The following is a 20032-nucleotide window of genomic DNA, read 5'->3' as shown; positions in this document are numbered from 1 at the left end:
TTCCTCCCTTGGCAGGGAATAAGGCCCCCTGCTAACACTCTTATGCTGCCTTCTGGCCATGCTGTATCACAGTATGTAACGAGCATACCTCACCTGGACACTAAAGAGGTGACCTCTACCTGAGTTGATAGCTAAATTGAAAACAAAACAGAAGAAATGCGAGATGCCACTGGGAACAGTGCCAGAGCAGGGACTGGAAAGCAGATGTTCCTGACTCCCAGTCACGTGCCTAGACAACGCCCATTTCTCAGAAAGGATGAATAACTTTTCACCAAACTAAAGGTGCTGTATAGCTTAACATTCAAAGGGGTCTGATACAAATTATTACTGAGTCAAACTGAGTTTTCCTATGGACAGACATCAAGATAAAATTACCTGTCTTAAAATGAATGCCACTACGTCAGTTGATTCCCAGTAGCTGGCGTGGAAGAGATGGGGCAGGGCCACTGTTGGGAATGCTGTTAAAACATCTGGGCAGTACAGGGCGTAATCTATTCTCTTTGTTCCCCACCATTTGGCAGTAACTGCAAAACAACAACCAACCAATATGGCACCACGTTTCCAACAGACACCCTGTTAATCTGTATTTTTTTGATTTAGGCAACTTGGTTAAAAAGATTCTCCCACAATTTAAGTTCCTGTAAAAGACATTATAAAGCTTAATATTAATTGTAATGTTTTCATTAATCAAAAATAGTCTATCATTTGGTTTCAAACAGTTGCTCAAGTGTTTTCAATGCAAATTGTACCATTAGTTGCATGCTGCTTGGGGCAGGGAGCATATTCACAGCTCCCAGCATGATGGGGTCTTGATTCTAACTGAGGGCTTTGCATGCTGCCATCAGATAAATGAGATAAGTCATAAGGTCTTAACACCATATACAATGAAACTGACTAGTTTTATTTTGTCACTTTATATTAAGAATTCACTCACAAACAGCTCTTAAAGGGTTAATCATCTCTGAATAATAGATGTTCTCAAAAAGGGTAAATTCATCAATTATAGATTAGTATTGTTCAGCAGGCCAATAGGTTGCTTATAACTATCTATAGCACTTTAAGACACAGGACTTTTGTACATTCTTTGTAAATAAACAAATCTGCATCAAAGAAATACCTGACTATCACCAAATTCTCCTCCCAAATGGGACACCCACAGGGACCCAAACTTTGACTAGTTGCTTGGGTCAAAAAAAGGGCAACAGTATCCAAGACTGGAACATGCTTATAACACCTGTTAAAATTTACTCCTTATAAAGGACTTTAAAAATACCCTTAATAAAAAGCATGACCTCAATTTAATTACCTTATCTGAGCAAAATGCAAAAAACCCCAACTATACAAAGGGAGGACATTAACCTGGGTTAATTAAAATTCTAGCTTTTTAGGCCTTAAAAACACTACTAGTATCGCTGGAAATGGAAGATTCCCTTTTCAAAATAAACCTCCATAGGCCTGAAGCAGATGGAAGGATTGACACTGTATCAGAAATCACCACCACAAAGCCTCACTCACTACTGGAGATGTTTGTTGATGGCAAGCTCTCTGTCGACCCGGAGGTTTCACTGTTCATGCTGACCAAGCTTGTCCTCCTTGTCTTTCCTTGTGACTGACTCAGCGTGTGTGGAGATTCTGGAGTCTCTGGAGAGGAGGGTGTGACCCTGGAGATGTTCTCAAGGAACAGGGCGCTCTGGTTGTGAAGAGTATCAGCTGCATGTTTTAAACATGAAAATCAAAGAGAAGAACAACATTGGTTTCTAACAATTTCATTGAGGTCAGTGGGAATTTGCCTGAATAAAGATTATGGGTGAGGTTCACTCTGGAGAGAGCAAGTACAAGCTAAGGAGCCTATATGAAGGAAGCTACCAGCTCCCACTGAAATTCAGTGAGAATTGGCTTAGGCCTAGATTTTCAAAAGTGACTACATGATTTTGGATGCCTCAATTTCTGTGACTAGCTACATCTCAAATGGGCCTGATTTTCAGACAGTGGCTGCTTAGCTCTTAGAAAATCTGGCTCCTCTAAGGCAGGGGTTTCTCAACCTTTTTTTTTTTTTTCCCCTGAGCCCTCCCATCCCCACCAACATGCTATAAAAATTCCATGGCCTACCTGTACTACAACTGTTTTTCAGTAGATGACATTACTGGCATTAGAGGGTAGCAAGCAGAGCAATTGCCCAGGGCCCCACGCCACAGTGGGCCCCATAAAGCTAAATTGCTCAGGCTTCAGCTTCAGCCCAAGGCAGCAGGGTTTAGGATTCGGTTTTTTGCCCTTGGCCTCACAGAGTTTAACGCCAGCCCTGCTCTCTGGTTTATTTTGGTGGACACGCTGAAAGCTGCTCACAGACCCCCAGGGACCCCAGACCTCTGGGTGAGAACCATTTCTCTAAGGTATCTCAAACTGGGCACCCAAAAATTGAGGCATCCAAAAATCATTAATCAGATCTGAATATCTTGGCTTAACTCCCTTAGGCTTCTTTGCAAAACCTTGTCTAATTCCTTAAAATAAGACTTAAGTGAGTCATATGGTGCATAGGCCTCATGCTAGCCCATTCCACAGGGGTGAATTTCACCCCATTGGATGTGGCACACAGTTAATCAATCAGTGCAAGTGCTACATGCCACTTCAACAATGGTACATTTTTATTATTATTTGCATTGCTATACATGATTTCCTGTAGTTCAGGAAGATAGGGACATTCTCACACTCAGTGGATTTTGGGTTTCCTTCCCCCCCCCCCCCTTTTCTCCACTCCAATTTTAGTTTTAAAGTTTATTAAATCACAAAGATGTCTTTTTCCAAGGGAAAAATGAAACCCTTGTTATTAAATTAATGGAATCCCAATGGTCATTCATTGACTGTGAAAGATTCATGTGAGTATCTTTCTTCGAGATTGAATTTTCTGACTCATCTCATATGCTCCAACTTATTGCATTAATGTCCATTAGCTTTGCCCAAATACTGCCTGATTTTCCACCAAAAATAAATTATTGCAAATAAAAGGAAGTGTGACGGAAGTAAACAGGTTTAAGGAATCCTCTCTGGGTACAATAAAGGATCATGAGCAAGTGGTTTTACTGCTGTTGAGAAGTAATTGAAATGACATTTTCAGCCTATACAATCATAGTAAAACGTCTGACACTAAAATCGTTACCCTAGAATAAAAGAAGAAACAAGTTTCTTTCTACATATCTCACTACTTTAATTGCTCTGTTTGATTGCTGCATAGTGCGCATCCTAATACTCCCAGTTGGGAAGCTAAATACAAAATAGCCAAAATATGATGAAGTCTATTAGACATCTGCCTCCCCGATCTGTACATGTCTGTGCACACAGACAAGTTTTTGTGCAAATTATTACAGGGCTAAATATGGACAGCACAATAGGACTGCTTTGAAAATGATGAGATATGTTATCTTTCCAGGCCCTATTGATAAGTTTATGGAGGGGATGGTCTGATGGGATAGCCTAATTTTGGAAATTAATTGATCTTTGACTACTAGCAGTAAATATGCCCAATGACCTGTGATGGGACACTAGATGGGGTGGGATCTGAGTTACTACAGAGAATTCTTTCCTGGGTATCTGGCTGGTGAGTCTTTCCCACATGCTCAGGGTTTAGCTCATCACCATATTTGGAGTCGGGAAGGAATTTTCCTCCAGTGCAGATTGGCAGAGGCCCTGGAGGTTTTTCACCTTTCTCTGCAGCTTGGGACATGGGTCACTTACTGGAGGATCCTTGGCACCTTCAAGTCTTTAAACCACAAGTTGAGGAATTCAATAGCTTTGACATATGTCAGGGGTTTGTTACAGGAATGGATGGGTGAGATTCTGTGGCCTGTGTCATGCAGGAGGTCAGACGAGAAGATCATAATGGTCCCTTCTGACCTTAAAGTCTATGAGTCTATTGAAGTGAAGTGATTATCTAGGCAGTACCAATTCATGGAAGAGCAAGGTGTAGGAGACTGACACTATTCCTGCGATGTTGATTTCTTTATTCCCGATACTATCAAACCAATTCTGTAACCGTGTGATAGTGATGCTTTAGAGAGTGGACTGTAGGCATGTCTGCAACATACAGAATTCTTGCTTCTTTGTGACTCCTGTAAAAGGACTGGCCAACTACCAATGGACAGTTTGCAGCACAGCTGAGCATGGTTAATGTGTATTTATTTAATAAATAGACCAACATCCTACCCCACAAATATGAAATATAAAAAAATAAACCAATTCTGATGGCGCATCTCCCCCATCCTTCATATGCGGATTGTCTTCTTAGATTGTAAGCTGTTTGGGGCAGATACCATTTCTCCTTCTATGTGGACAGTGCTTAATATTGTGGGCATTACCAGAATACAAATAAGTAATAACAGTCATGCTTTAAATTAAAGACATATTTATAAGTAGCTTATAAAGACAAAATTTATTAAAACATCTACTAATCATGTCAAGGATAGTTAAAGCCACAAGTCAATAGATTGCTTATCACAATGGCTTATAACTTTGTACACCACCTTCTAGTGATGTTCTTATAACCATCTATAGCACATACTACGTAGGTCTGTAACATGCGCATAACATTTATCAACCATTTATAAATGTGCCATTAATATAAAGTGTGACCAGTAACACTTGAAAGTGGCTTGTCCATCTTGAATACACATATGAAAGGCAGGCATCTTAAGGTGGTTACAGTACCAGCTACCAAGTGTTAAAGCACACCTGGTAACCAGTTGGATGGGATGTACGGTAAGGGAGGAACGCTGATCAAGAGCAGACAAGGTGGGCAGAACCTGCCTTGTTTTTCAGTGGACATCACAAACCCCTAGTGATATTGGCAAAAGTAGAAAATGGGACTCAGTCCAGAGAACAGAGCAATGGAAGCAGAATGGTCTATTGCACTGCGTCTCAACCTATTTACCATTGAGGGCCGCATGTGTGTTACGTGGGCTGTATCCACACAATATATACACTATCTGTATGGCCCTGAGGTTGTCACATGGGCCGCAGCTTTGTGCTGGTTGGCTCACAAATGGACCACAGGCTGCGGGTTGAGAACCACTGCAAAGGGAACTTGACAGAGATTCAGGAGATCCAAGTTCTGTTCCTGTCTCTGACGTGTTGTGTCACCTTGGGCAAGTTACTTCTCCTCCCACTCTGTCTTGTCTATTCAGATTCTCTTTTACCCCTTGTCTGTAGAGCGCCTAGCATGGTGGGACCCAGATCTCATCGTCGTAGAAATAATACTAACGTGCTGGGTTTGCCTTCCTACATCCAGGTGTTACCAGCTTCCATTGTACTGAAAATCACGACTATTTCATCCCAGTCACACAGAGGAGAATGCAATGGGACCTGCCCATGCCGTCATGATAAGCCCCAGTTTTTAAAGGGTGTAATAGAACTTCCCCATAAAAAATGCATCTGAAGCTTAAATTTTCTGTACATTTTTGGAACTGATAATACTTGAAAGAAACACAGCATAATGGGTTTCCTGTGAACACACACTGAAACCATTTGAGAGAGTCTGGCTTATTTTCATTTCAGGCCAAACATCTCAACCGGAAGAGACAGCAACTGAATCCCATTACAGCTGAGCAGGGAAAGCAATTAAAGTCTAGCACCAAATAATGGAAGATGAGGTTTGGAGAGAATATGCTGAATTGTAGTTTCCAAGGGAACATACAGTGTTTTGAGTTTCCTCACATCACACTGAAAACCTTCTTACAAAAGAATCCTGCTAAATCAGCAAAAGGGCAGGACCAGGGCCGGCTTTAAGCCGAATCCCTGGAATTGGGCCCTGTGCCTAAGAGGGCCCTGCGCCCATGCTTGAGGGCCCTGCGCCTTAGGTGTCTTTTTAAATTTTTTTGTTTTTAACTCACCCAGCGGCAGGGGGATGTGTCTGTGTCGACTCTGGGTCTTCGGGAGCATTTCAGTGGTGGGGGGGGTCGTCCGCTCCAGGGCTTCGGCGGCATTTCGGCAGCAGGGGGTCCTTCGGTGCCGCGGAAGCCCCAGAGCGAGGGAAGGACCTTCCACCACCAAAGTGCTGCCGGAAGCCCCGGACCTCCGCCGGGGTATTCAAATCGGACCTCGACGTTCATAAAGCAGGACAATCTGTCCCTCTATGTGTGGTTAAGGGAAGGCTAGAAAATGTGAAAAGATGAAGAATAACTTTCTTGCTGTTACTGTCCCAGTAAGCCATCCTGGTGAACCAGATATAAAGTGTGACTCTAACAAAATGCCTCTATAAAAGGATCTCAGAAGAAAAGTACAAACATTACTTTATGCAGCATAGCTGTATTGGTCCCAGGGCATTAGAGAAACAAGGTGGATGAGGTAATATTTTAGTCCTTTGAGGATAACAGTTGGGTTTCGATAGGGTTGGGTTAGGGTTACTAGGCTTGATCTACACACCTGCACTTGGGATGCAGTCCACTGGTAGAAGATATAGCAGACATTAAACCAATTCTACATTTATTCTCCTACTTTTTCATATATCATATCATGTTTCCATACCATTGTCCCATACATTTCAAGCATCTCCATTTCTTTTCTTACTGAAATTGCCCTTGATAAATCAATAGCCTAACGAGGTAATCACATCTACATTAGCAACTGTATTGATAGTTGCAGTCAAATGAGTAATCATCAGGAAAAGGAACAGTTCTCAAGGCTAGCCAAGCCCAGTGACTGTCAAACATTCATCTGTCAAAGGTCAGTCTTGATCACTATTAAACGCAAAGAGACAACTTTGCTTTACTGAAACTCAACACGTTCTTTGCATGTTGCTTGTGAAACAATGGTGGCTCACCAGAATAATAATAGACAGTAGAAACAGATCAATGCGGGCAGAGATTTGATATGCATATAAGTGATGACATAAATTAACATTGTAAAATGGACCCTTTGAGTGGATTTAGAGATCTGAAAGTTTCAAGCTTAAGCCTACACACAGTGCAGTGGGCATTAAGTCTTTTAGAGTCATTCAGTTAGCAAGAATTGGAAGGTAGCTATAGTAAACTCAGTTTTCACCATGTTCTCCAGCTTGATTTATCTACATCTTTCCTGTGAGTCACATCATGACGTTCTCTTTCTGGTGGTAGCCACTTCAACTGGGTTTCCAGATTCCTTACCTTTTCACATAAAGGCACCAGTTAAGAATGCTAAGCCCACAGTTACAATAGAACCATTCTCATTTTTAACTATGTTCCAACTCTTCTGAAACACAGGATCTGGAGAAGAGTCTCTTTTCTAATATGAAGGGTTATCAGGAAAGGAAGTTTTGGAAAGCAGTATAAACATCAGGAAATGCATGGGATTAGGCCTCTCCATAAGGGCCATGAAACCTTCCAGTTTTAAGACTTGCACTTTACATAAAGGATATTGCAAGCTGGTCTACCACAGAAAGGAAAAATCCACATAATCAACAGAATGCATCCCATATTCATATAGCACCTTTCATTCCAAAAGATGATCCCAAAGCACTTTTATTTTGTTTAAATTAAATGAGAGGATTTCATCCATCATTTAAATACAACTCACTTTGGGGTAAAACATGGCAACAACTTAAATCTACATAGATTTAAAGCCAGGAGGTCAAGTTGGAGTTTCCAGTTATTCTGGGATTAATGCAAAAAGTTCCATGGAATCTGTTATAATCACAAGAGTTCAGAGACTCTGTTTTACAACTCATGCAAAAGACAGCACCTCGAGCTGCACGCTGGCCTTGTAAGAACATTCTGGGAAGTGGGTTCAACATGATCCCAGAAAGATCTGCTACTACTAAATCAGCAACACCACACCGTGCAGCACCGGCAAGGTCTTCCCTTCAAGCATTCACTATCTGAATCTGATTAGCTTGAAAGAGCAAATGGGACCACCATGAAAGACAGCAAGGCAGCACAAATTCAGTATCCTGTATCTTTCCGACCAGTCCTATGGAAGTATTCTATGGGCCAGATATTTAAAGGGATCTTGACATGGTCTCCTTTTTTGGAAGGCACAAGTCCTGCCAGTTAGATGTCTACACACCTGATTTGCTAGGACATTTATGTAGAAAGGTGTCTAAATGATAGCATTTCCAGACACTATTCAGTGTTGGTGCAGAAAGATGCCTGTAAAAAGGAATCTGCATTGAGAATCCAGCCCTCTATATTAGCCTGGGAATAAGTACTTTGGAGTTAGCACCTACAGGCTGTAGCTACATTAGACAAATCCAGAGCAGCTTCCAGGACATTAATAGACATGAAGAGATAAATAATAAACAAACATGAAGAGAGATGCACCTTTGAACAGGGAACGGATGGGTGAGACAATATTAAACAGCAATTCAAACTATTTGGAGTCTTCTGCACTAAGTAGTAAAATAAAGCCAACTGTTCACAGTGGGGAAGTGTCTGCAGCTGAACCTATACTCACTGAAAAGCCTCTCAGTCAGGCTGCTGCATAATTCATAATCTTGCCCATTGAGCATAGAAATGCTTTACAAATCTTAGATACACATCTCACATATCCGAGGAAGCACATCCAACAGACTTTAAAAAATTTCTGAGGCACACAAAGAATGATCTGGAAAAAGATGTAAACATTGAGGTGGCAAAATATGCAGATGATACAAAACTACTCAAGATAGTAGGCAGACTGTTAAGAGCTACAAAAGGATCTTTCGTGACTGGGCAACAAAATGGCAGATGAAATTCAGTGTTCATAAACGCAGAGTAATGCACATTGGAAAACATAATCCCAACTATACCTATAAAATGATGGGATCTATATGATGTTACCACTCAAGAAAGATCTTGAAGTCATTGTGGATAGTTCTCTGAAAACATCCACTCAATGTGCAGTGGCAGGCAAAAAAGTGAACAGAATGTTGGGAATCATCAAGAAAGGGATAGATAATAAGACAGAAAATATCATATTGCCTCTATATAAATCCATGGTACGCCCAACATCTTGAGTACTGTGTGCAGATGTGGTTGTTCATCTCAAAAAAGATACATTGGAATTGGAAAAGGTTCAGAAAAGAGCAACAAAAATTATTAGGGGTATGGAATGGCTGCCGAGTGAGGAGAGATTAATAAAACTGGGAATTTTCAGTTTGGAAAAGAATCAGCTAAGGGAGGACATGGATAGAGGTCTTTAAAATCATGACTGGGGTGGAGAAAGTAAATAAGTTTGTGTTAGGAGGAGTAAATAACACTTCAACTAGGGGTCACCAAATGAAATGAATAGGCAGCAGGTTTAAAACAAACAAAAGGACGTATTTTTTCCACACAACGCATGGTATACCTGTGGAATTCCTCGCCAGAGGCTGTTGAGAAGGCCAGGACGATAACAGGGATCAAAAAAGAACTAGATAAGTTCATGGAGGATAGGTCTATCAATGGCTATTAGCCAGGAGGGGCAGGGATGGGGTCCCTAGCCTCTGTTTGCCAGGAGCTGGAAATGGGCGACAGGGGATGGATCACTTGATGATGACCTGTTCTGTTCATTCCCTCTGGGGCACCTGTCGAAGACAGGATACTGGGCTAGATGGACCTTTGGTCTGACCCAGTATGGCCGTTCTTATGTTCTTAGAGAAGCATGATGGGATATATGATTTCATGCCATTCAGGGGGATACATGTTCCCTAGCTTTGGGATTGCCAATGATTGTCTAAGTACAGAGCAGAACCATGGCAAGATGATCTGCTATAGAGAAATTAATTTCTACATGCAAAGTATCTGGGAATCTGCTTTTCGTTTAAAACACTTTGACGAGCTCTATACCTGACCTTTGCTCCCTTACTTCCACCAGACCCATCTCAGCATAGTTAGGGATTGAATAAAAATACACAATAGCGTCATGGTGGATGGACCTCAATTATTACTCATGTTCGAAGTGGTAAAACTATTCCATTTGGTTTGCTATAATTCCTTTATCCCTGAATACACTTATGCAGGCATCATTTAACTGTAATGAAAAATGTGGCCCAGTTTAACCTTGTTGGGAAAAGAAATCTATAATTTCAAATGAAAAAACCCTGTCGTGATTTAACTGAGATTCTCCATGAAATTATTGAAAGTTGACATTAAGCTGTTTGTCAAAGCTACACATTAACGTTAGGAGAATCAGTATTTTAACTATTGTAAAAAGGTTGACATTAAATCTAGTAACACTTGACTGATACTAGATTAAAGCATTAACCTCTGTGTTATCCATTTAAGTCATTGTGTTTGTTAAATAACCAGTAATGGATAAATGATAGTGCCCTGCATTAGTACTGTTATTTTGGGTTAATAGATGAAACTCAGTTCCTCTGAAGTTTTGTTAAACATAGGATTGTTTTCATTGTGAAATGGCATAACTTCAGATTTGCTGTGGCTTCTTAAACATAAAGTTAATCAGCATTAAATATACCACAGTTTATTTATACCTTGGACCCAACACACGGTTTAGCAAACAAGACTGATGTTGGATTTATAGCTATGTTATCGAATGAGGAAAATAGAGTTGCACTGATTTGTGTTCTCATGAATCCAACAGATACAAAACTCTGCCATTTCACTCCATTAACTTCCAAGCTCTGAGTCGCAAATGGCTTTTGAAATATCCTGCTGAAGCTTGAATTTATGTCTGGGATTTGTAACAAAAAAAAAAAAGGCGAATAAATTGTGGAGGATTAAGAGTTTTTGCACCATGTTATCAGTTAGAATGCTTCATCTCTGTGTGACTTTTTCCAACCTTATTTTCCATATGAAATTTTCACAAAGTCAAATATGGCACAATCCCTCCTCTCCACTTTTATTTTCCTCTGGATTCAGACATACAAAACAGGAGATGCATTCTATCCACCCTGGCTAGATCATGGCAAGCTATCTAGGAAAAGATCAATTGCATAAATTTACACTTTGTTCTTTAAACAAAAAAAAAATATTAGATGGAAAATAGACACTCTCTTAGGAGGTATGTGGGATGAGTCAGCTACAAATAATATAGCACAATGACGTGTGAAATACCCATGGACATTTACTTAAGTGTTTACTGGTAATGTACTTAACTAGGTTTCTGTTGTACCTATGTAGGATTAGTGTTTTTAAAAAGGATTTTGCTCTGTTTTCAGTAGACAACCTAACTATTTTATAAAACTGGCTTTGGAGGACTCTTTCACAGTAAATGAGGCATTGTTCACATGCTGTAAGTGCACATACCACATTCCTCCTACGATGAACCTGAATCTCTGTTGTATTTACGGTAACTATTAGAGTTAGAGAGAGGGTCTGGTCAAAAACGTTCAGTCCAAATATTCTCCCCAACGCAAAACTGGGTTTTTAACAAAAAGAAACAAAATGGTTGTGTCTCCTGTACTCAAAAATGGATTTTTCATCAAAAAACCCAAAATGTTTAGTTTTAATTTGTTTTTTTACAATTTCTTTTTTGTCAGCACCTTCCACACTATTAGAAATACTGAAGTAAGCAGACACCTAAGTTGCAGTGAGAGTACATGAAAGAAAGGGCTATGAAGTGCCACAAAGAGCGCAGGAAAGCATACCTTTAGGAACCCTGTGTCTTTCACTGCATCCTTTTGGGCTTATAACTACCGAGTAAAGCAATACCTCTCCTGCCCTAAAGTTATCTGACTATCAGTATGCTGGTTGTATCTGTATCTAAAATCCTCTTGAACAGAGTAGATGAAGAGCTCAAGAGACTAATGGGGTAGGAGCAGTGAAATCCAAGCAATACAATATGAAATTTTTATCATACCTAACTGGTGTGATCTTCCATCTCCCAGTGGAAATCTCTGGTACCTTGGGACGTTAAATGGAGGCAAGAGGTGGAATTTTTTCTCCAACAATGGCTCAAGCCTGGAGGCAGAGGGATCAGCAGAGTGAAAGAAACTGTACACTTGGGTGCAAGCTGGACGGACCTGGCACACTGGAACGAGAAAGAGAGAGAGATCAGCATTGCATCTTGATGGGTTGCTCACATATCTTTCAAAAGGTCTAGCTGGGGGTGTGATTAAATATACAGTCCCTTCAATTCTTCAAACAAACAATTGCCCAAACTACACACACAGTCAAAAGGCAGGAGATTCTTCAACTAAATTGTTTCACACTCCTTTGGCGATGAAATGAGCTTTGCTGAAAGGTAATTTTGCAAAAGGATAACAGTCTGAGAAACAGGCAACCGGCTGTGGCTAAGGCCAGCCTTTGAAATCAATGGAAGCCAGAAAGTCAATAAAGTTTTAAACCCTTCTAAATATCTTATCAAACATTGCACCTACAAAAGCATGACGCATCCTCTGCTTGGAATATTTGAAGGCAAAACTATTTGATGGGCACATTAAATCAGGAGGCTTGAAATGGAGATGAAAGCTGGAGTGGGTATGTGAGGCAGGGCAGCTTTTGAAGTTAATGCATAAAATGAAACTGCACACATTAAAACAGGAGAGCGTGGCTTGTAATATTTGCTAGAGAGAGGCAGCTACTGAGAAATTCAGACAGCAATTGTAAATGGATGTTTGAAAATCACCCGCTCACTCAGCTAATGAGGCACTCTTTCAATTGGATGTACAGCACTGAGATAGAGAATCTCAAATGGGTGATCATAGATGGCTGCTGGGGTCTGTAAACCAGCAGGTGTAGTCACTTCCCATCTAACCAAACTGCATTTGGATCACTGTGAACCTCTCCAGTGTTAGCAGATCAATCTATTATGGGCTAATTACGCTAATAGACTTACTATATTACAGCAGCACAAATATGTTACAACAGTCAATTCATTAACTGTAGGAGTAAAGAACGGATTAAAGTACTTACAACAGATGTTTGGGAATATTATGCCGGCTCCCACTGAACTCCATGAACAGGATCAGTCCCTTAATGTTTTCCAAACTGTTGTGCAATATAATAATCTTTAAAATCTTTTCTGTTACAGTTTATTACTGTTCTCTTGCACTGATACTATACAACTGATAACATGCATGGTGCTTTTCTTTAAGGCTCATTTGTTTGTGCAACATTATTATTGAACATCATCCAAGTGCTGGTGTTGTAAACACCACAGAGGGGGAAAAAACAAATTGTTTTGGGGGCACTCCATTACCGCATCATCATTAATGTATTTATTGTCACAACCTATCTGGGAGCTAGGAAAGTGCCATTATCTCCATTTGATAGATGGGGAACTGAAGCACAGAGGCAAAGGCCCAGATCCTCAAAGGTATTCAGGTCCTTAACTCCCTCAGTGACTTTCCCTAGGTCACACAAGGAGTCTGTGGTGGATCAAGTAGTTAAACGCAGGTCCCCAAATCCCAAGCTATCATCCTTATCACTAGACCATACCTCATCTCATATCAGTTTTAATACTCACGATGAAAGATTCCCACATTTCCCACTTCCTTCTGAAAGGATTCCCAATGAAATAGGGCAGTGGTTCTCAACCATCTTTGAACTGTGACTCCATCTTACAGAAGAATATTGTTTGTGTATCTTCCCTCACCCCAGTGTCTGGGACACATCTTTAGGCTGCTTTTACCCAGAGGGGAAAACCCATATGCCAGATTGATTGTTAACTTGAGAACAACTCTGAAGAAATCTGCTTACGCTCAATTACTCTGTGTTGCAGGGTTTTCTGATGGAGCTTGGCATGAGGAGAGGGCTCCTAAGATAACAGGCTCAAATTAGAGAAGGAAATGAAAACAACACATAGGCTCACTATCATTCTCAAAAGTTTCATATGGCGACAGCTGACGTCTTCAGCCAGCCACTGGATAAAATGTGATGTACGTTGCCTCAGGCACCAAACATTCCTCAGCCGCATGTGCTCTTTGAGAGAGGAATGAAAGAGTTAAGTTGAAAAACACTGAAGCTTGACAGGCTTTGTAGGCCTCTCCTGCTGATATTTGGGCTTTGAAAATCCATGCTGTATAAGCTGCAAGTCTAATTGGCATTTAGGGCCAAATGATGGTACCAGTCAAGACAACGGCACCATGATCTGACCCTTAAAGAATCCCCATGGACAATCAACATGATGGCACTGCCCCAGCCAGTCCGTAGCAATAGCTTGAGGTATTATTCACTTTATACAGGCAGGATGCTGTGCCAGGAACAGCAGGGCAGAATGTTCAGACATACTCGGTAGCCTCCTCATCAGTTCTCAGGGTAATGAGAAAATAAATGTTTAAGTGTTCTTATCAAGAACAGGCTGTTAAAAATAATCACTCATGAAGGTTTCAGTTCACGAATGTGTCTAAGCAAAAGCGTGTCCATTGCTAGGCATTTACCTCCCAGAGCTGGGGTCCAAGTTCTGAAACTATGTCTAAACTGCACAAAGAACCTATCAACTGTACTTCCTAAGTTGGACCACATTCAGCTTAAACCAGATTTCTGTTCAGTCAGGGCTAACCTGAATTAAACAGCCAAACCACATGTGACCTCAAATAAGCCATCAAATCATCATCTTTTCAGTTAGCCTCTATTTAAATAGGTGCAGTTGACTGCAGCCCTAAAAAGTACCTATTCAGCCTATGGCTTGTGCATGCAAGTCAGGTAGGTGGTCACCACTGTATAGCTGCCTCTACATTTGGAATTCACAGAAACGGGTAAGCATCTACTTTATAGGTGAATCTGTTGCATGGGCAGAAGCCAGCAGGCAACAATAATGGCCATTACTGAAAATTTTTCCCCGATCAGGCATCTCCAGGAGTGAATGTGTTGGGTGCAAGGAGTAGTAAGTAGCTCATGGATTCATTGACAAATTTCTAAAATACAGTGTAGGCTTTCAAGTTCACCCCTTTCTTTTAATGACCTCTCTAGTTCATCTAGAGGAAAAAACCCTATTGTCTTGAGTTGTATGTCATGGAGATGCAGATCCTGTACTCTGGGACTATCTTTCCCTTAACGCCTGATCGAGTTCTGGAAAGCTGGGATCTTTTCTGTCACTGTGAATGGCATCAAGTTCCACTGACTCACTCTGGGGGTGGAGAGACATTTGTTTCATTCAGGAGGTTTCTTGTCATTAAATTAAAAGCCTTCTTCGGGGTCTTTCAGTCAAACTCTGGCCCTTCCCTAGGCCCACTTTGTGACATGTCTGGTTTATGATCTGTGTCTAATGCCATGTTTCCCAGGTATGGGGACTCCAAAACCTGCGCTGATGTCCACTGCATGTTGTTTATTTCAGCAGGAAGTTCTTTTAGCATCAAACAACTGGGAGTAGGAGGAGATAATCAGAGTGTTTGCTAAAGACACTTTCCCCCTTCCCATTAGTACCTGAATATGGGCTACTCATTAGTCTATCAGACGTTTTATGTATTATTCATTGCATATCATTTGCCTATATTACTAAAGTGTAACTGAATGTGTAACCTTATCTGATATGTTCTGGTTCTATTTCCTCTGTCCATTTTTCATGCTCCCTGTGTGAATGTTTGAGGGAGCATAACTGGATTGTAAGAACTAAATACTTACAGAATGGCTATTGTGTTTCTATAATTGCCATTTTGAGGTCTTTTAAAAAAATGTGTAGTTCTTTGAACATTTTCAAAGTATGACAAGCTAAAACTCAGTGCAAAGCTTTCACTGTCCTTAAGAGATTGTCCGCAGTGCTCCAAGTAAACGATCCAGTAGAAAACTTTGCTAGTCCCTACTGAGTTTCTGGTCACTGACATTTTGGGAAGACCATGAGATGTATCCATTTCAGCAGTTCTATGGATTGAGTTCCGAATACTTAATGAGGTAACTAGCTAAAGTAATTGGTCAGCTTTAGATGAAAAAAGTTACCCATAAAGCTCTGAGGCCATGGTCTGCATGCTCAGAAGAGTGTGAGTGCTAGAGAATATCAAACTTTGGGAAAGCTTTATGGACTAGAAAACCCTGAATGAGGAACATAGAATGTGGAAGAGTATGAAATTGAGCTGTAAATGATTTGTGATTTAGAGGATGAGAACTGTGACTAGACAATTGGAAGAGCAAAGAAAGAACTAACTGCAGGAGAGCACATTAAAAATTGCTATGGAGTGTCAGGGGAATGTTGAACGGAGGAGGAAGGGGGAAATAGAAGACCCCTTGAAAGGATAGCAAAAATTGGAACCAAAGTTCACTTTTTAGCTAGATTCCTACTACCACAGAAGAAAAATCAACATTCAAATCTATGATGCCTGAGCACGACAGATGTTATATATATTCTGTATGTAGACATTATACAGCATCCCACTACGCCATGAGGTCCTATTCTGCAGCAGGAAATACACAATGCATTGGGCAAATTTTCCTTTGCCCATGGACTCAAAACTTTAAATCAAAAACGAAAGGACGTCTAGCCTTATATTTCTCATGTTTTCTGCTCTCTACCTCTCATCTGAATGAGAAGTGACTCTGACTCCACCACTTTACTAACTTCAGCCATATGCATGACAGGAGCCTTCTGGTCACACATTTTCCTTTTGGCAGCATAATGATTCAACCTTTCTTCCCCCTATGGAATTCTCCTAACAAGAACCTCCCTCTGAGGACTGACAACACTTCATGTTGCACATAGACTCTGCTCATGCTGGAAATGTCTTTGAAATACTGGCCAGAAAGGTTGCTCTCAAAAGCAGCTTCTTGCAGGACATTTGAGAGAGGATAGAAGAGAGAGCTAATTGGGAGAAATAATTTGTAATAGTTCAAACTACTGTCTGTTAATTTAGCAGCATGTTGCTACTCAGTATTCCAGAGTGCCTGAAGCGATGACGGTTGCACTGTTCCAGCATTGTACTCGGCCAGTGAGAAGAGAAGGGCTGAAAGCAAGAGAGATTAGAAGACTATGGCCCTGATCCAGAAAAGCATCTAAGTACCCGGCGTAGCCCCACTGAAGACAATAGGACGACTCATGTGCTTCAAGTTAAGCAGCATCTTAAGTACATTGCTGGATTGGGCCTTAAAACCAGTAAAAACTGGAGTATTGTAAGAGATTTGAAAGTACAAATATCAGATTGGTAGTAAACACGCAAGTTGCAACAGAAAGATCATTGTGGTTTCTATATTTTGCTACTGGCAACAGATATGTAGGTAACATTAAACAACTCCATTTCATGAAACATTGAGGGTTGAAATTTGTTTTCATTCTGATGAAGAACGAAAACAAGACCCTTGGAAAACTGTTGTGGAAAAAAAACATGAAAAGAGAAAGAGAGGGCAAGGCTCACCCCAGAGTAGCCAATAGCCAGATAGTCAAGGCACTAACCTGGAATGTAGCACATGCGCTCTCTCTCTCTAAATTCCATCTTTCACCTGAGAAACCTTCCCAATGACATTTTCATTTAAAATTGCACATTACTGCAAAACATTTCACATTGGATGAAACTACATTTTTTTGATGGCAAAAGGTTTCAAGCAGTTGTAATGGACAGTCAAGTAGGAGCTTCTTATATTTATCACAGTCATCTGTCATAGGTTTAAACAAAACCAGAAATTAACCCTGAAGACCATCTAGCTACACATTCATCTACCACGTTACTGCACATTCTCACATTGGTCACCTGCAACAGAGCTTGGACCCATTATTTCGCACATCGCAGCATACAGATGTTATGCTAACAGAACCTGACACAGCGTGAAGATTCAAAGGATATAACTTGTCTCCGGAGAATGGGGTGAGTCACCAGAAACAGTGTAAATAGCCAGGTGTGTATTAAAACTTTTTTTTTTTTTTTTTTTTTTAACACTTCACTGGGCATTAGGCCATCACTAAAGGGGAAAAAAGGGTTTGTGACTATCACAAATAAGACCCAAATTCATCCAAATGCAACCTGGAATAAGAGGTACAAATCACATGGAAGTCTCTGGGCCAAATTCAGAGGTGATTTTTGGGGCACTTTTTCAGGGACCATTCCTACAATTAGATTTATGTATATGCTTGTAGCAGTACGACATTGCAATGCATAGCCAGCAGTGGTATGAGTTACACATGAGGGGTGAATGGGTCAGAAAACAGGTGTAAATGGTATAGAACCCTAACATGCCCCAGTGTGTCATGACTGATGTACAAAATGAGTGCAGCTTACCTGCCAAGAAAACAAACACAGGTGTGTACAGTCCAGAAAGCAAACCGAGAGGAGATTATGCAAGGTGGCTACAATTTATATTTGCACCATTTCTCAATATTTCTGGGCCCAATCAGTTTGAGCTCACTTATACCAGGGGCTGGATTTGCTCCCCACGGAAAGCTAAAATGTTGCAAGTTACACTTTAAAGCCATATTCTGCTTAGTTGCACTGGGGTCATTAAAATTACTCTGGATTTACATTGGTAAATAGTAGAGCAGGATTTGGTACAAATACTGTATACCAAAACAGTGCAAGTGTCACTGCTTAAGATGGCATTTACATAAGGTTCCCAAGCCTCCAGGATTGTCCTGGAGTCTCCAAGAATTAAAGATTAGTCTTTAATTAAAAATTATGTCATGTGATGAAACCTCCAGGAATAAGTCCAACCAAAATTGGCAACCCTACATTTATATCACTGCTGAATTGGGACCTTTAGCATACTGGTCCCTTACAGGTAGGAATTCATCTACTGTCTCATCTCTAATTTTGCTTAATGGAACAGTGTGTACCTCTCTTTGCCCATACTGGCCATTAAGCTGCCAGTATTCAAACTTTGAAAAGCACTTACCGTCCAGTCCAGGCAGAACAGTACTCCTCATGGCCAGTACTAAACCAAGCGGTGATCCAAACAGGAAGAAATCTGAAACTTCAAATTCAAACCGTCCCAGGTTTACTTCTGAGAGACTGGAGCTGCTCATAGGAGGAAAGTCTGCATCGTTCTTCATAACATTCGCGTGGATACTGAACAAGGAAAATGGATTGATTTAACAGCAATAAACCAGAGGTCCCTTTCCATTCTGCTGGGCAAAGGCTCTACTTCAAAGAGGGGCTGCTTAGAAAACTCCAGTCTCGGTCTGTAGGTCCAAATTTTCTGCTTTAATAATGAGACAATCATACAGCAAAGCCACACCCTAACCATACTGGCTTCCCATTCTTTCTGTTACAGTCACCTGGAATATTTTATTTTCTGATGCAGATACATAGTAAATCTGCTACTGTCAAAGATAAGTAATTCCCTGCAGTTAAAATACTTGGCATAGAAGACAGCTGTGTGGGCACTGCATGACTCAGGACTACTCCCCTGTGCCCCCAAAAAATAATTAAAGCCACATACAGGAATTCACTGGAAAAGTGTTTGCTGCAAATTGTAATGGACCCAAGTTGTGTAAGAATCTGACTAAAAAATGTCATTGCAAATGAGAGCTTTTGGTGTTACAAGGATCTTCACGTCCATGAGGGTTTCTCTGACTTTTCACCCCCGCTGTGCAGCTATCTACTTAATAATAAGCAGCAGTCTAGCTTTTCATCTGCATTGTGAAGTGATGTACAAACTTTATATTAACCCTCAAATCACCAACAGTTGAGGTAGGGAAGTATCATTATCGCCCCCCCCCTTTTTTTTTTTTTTAAAGAGAAAATGGATTCTCTACTGATTAGCATCTTACTTCGCTATTCACATCTGTGCAAAGCTGGTGTAAAATGTTCCCAAATCAGAATGGTGGTGTGCCAGGCCCAGAGAAGTCAAGAGTTTAATTTTAAGAGACGCAGGCTATTCTGACTTCCAATGAAGTTCTGGGTGCTTATCAACTTTTGAAAATCAGGCCTCAAATTATTTACCGTAGACCGCACTGCACATAAGAGGCTCAGCCAGGATTAGAAGTCAGCAGTGCCTGGCTCACAGTCCTGCGCTCAGAGTAAAGACCAGGCCTTTTTTCCAACCTGAGAACTTAATGGTACTGTCTTGAGCCCATCAATGTTGTACCTGATCTTCTCATTGAGAAGAGATAAGACACTTTGAACCCAAACCACTAAGGACAGAGTTTAGCACCCCTACAGTGCCTCTGAGTTTACAGTCATGCAGAATAGAATGAATCCAGGAGTCAAACTCATCTTCTGCTTGGGCAGTGCAGAGTTACCATTCCATCCCTAAATTGTGTTATTGGCCCCATGTTGCATCATTGCTACACT

General features: G+C 40.8%; 1 protein-coding gene across 3 annotated transcripts in view; it reads right to left on the bottom strand.

Annotated features, from left to right (window-relative positions):
* Positions 1–20032, bottom strand: part of PITPNM3 (PITPNM family member 3) — a 344601-nt gene that overhangs the window by 21843 nt on the left and 302726 nt on the right. For all 3 annotated transcript variants that reach the window (XM_075074008.1, XM_075074009.1, XM_075074010.1), the window contains 4 exons: positions 18633–18805; positions 11743–11913; positions 1516–1710; positions 376–524 (listed from right to left, as the gene is read on the bottom strand). In XM_075074008.1, coding sequence (XP_074930109.1) covers positions 376–524; positions 1516–1710; positions 11743–11913; positions 18633–18805 — 688 coding nt within the window. The remainder of the gene's footprint in view (positions 1–375; positions 525–1515; positions 1711–11742; positions 11914–18632; positions 18806–20032) is intronic.

Source organism: Chelonoidis abingdonii, chromosome 20 (genome assembly GCF_003597395.2).
Source record: "Chelonoidis abingdonii isolate Lonesome George chromosome 20, CheloAbing_2.0, whole genome shotgun sequence".
Classification (NCBI taxonomy): Eukaryota; Metazoa; Chordata; order Testudines; family Testudinidae; genus Chelonoidis; species Chelonoidis abingdonii.
The sequence above is the reverse complement of the archived record's forward strand: the minus strand, read 5'-3'. Positions and strand labels throughout refer to the sequence as shown.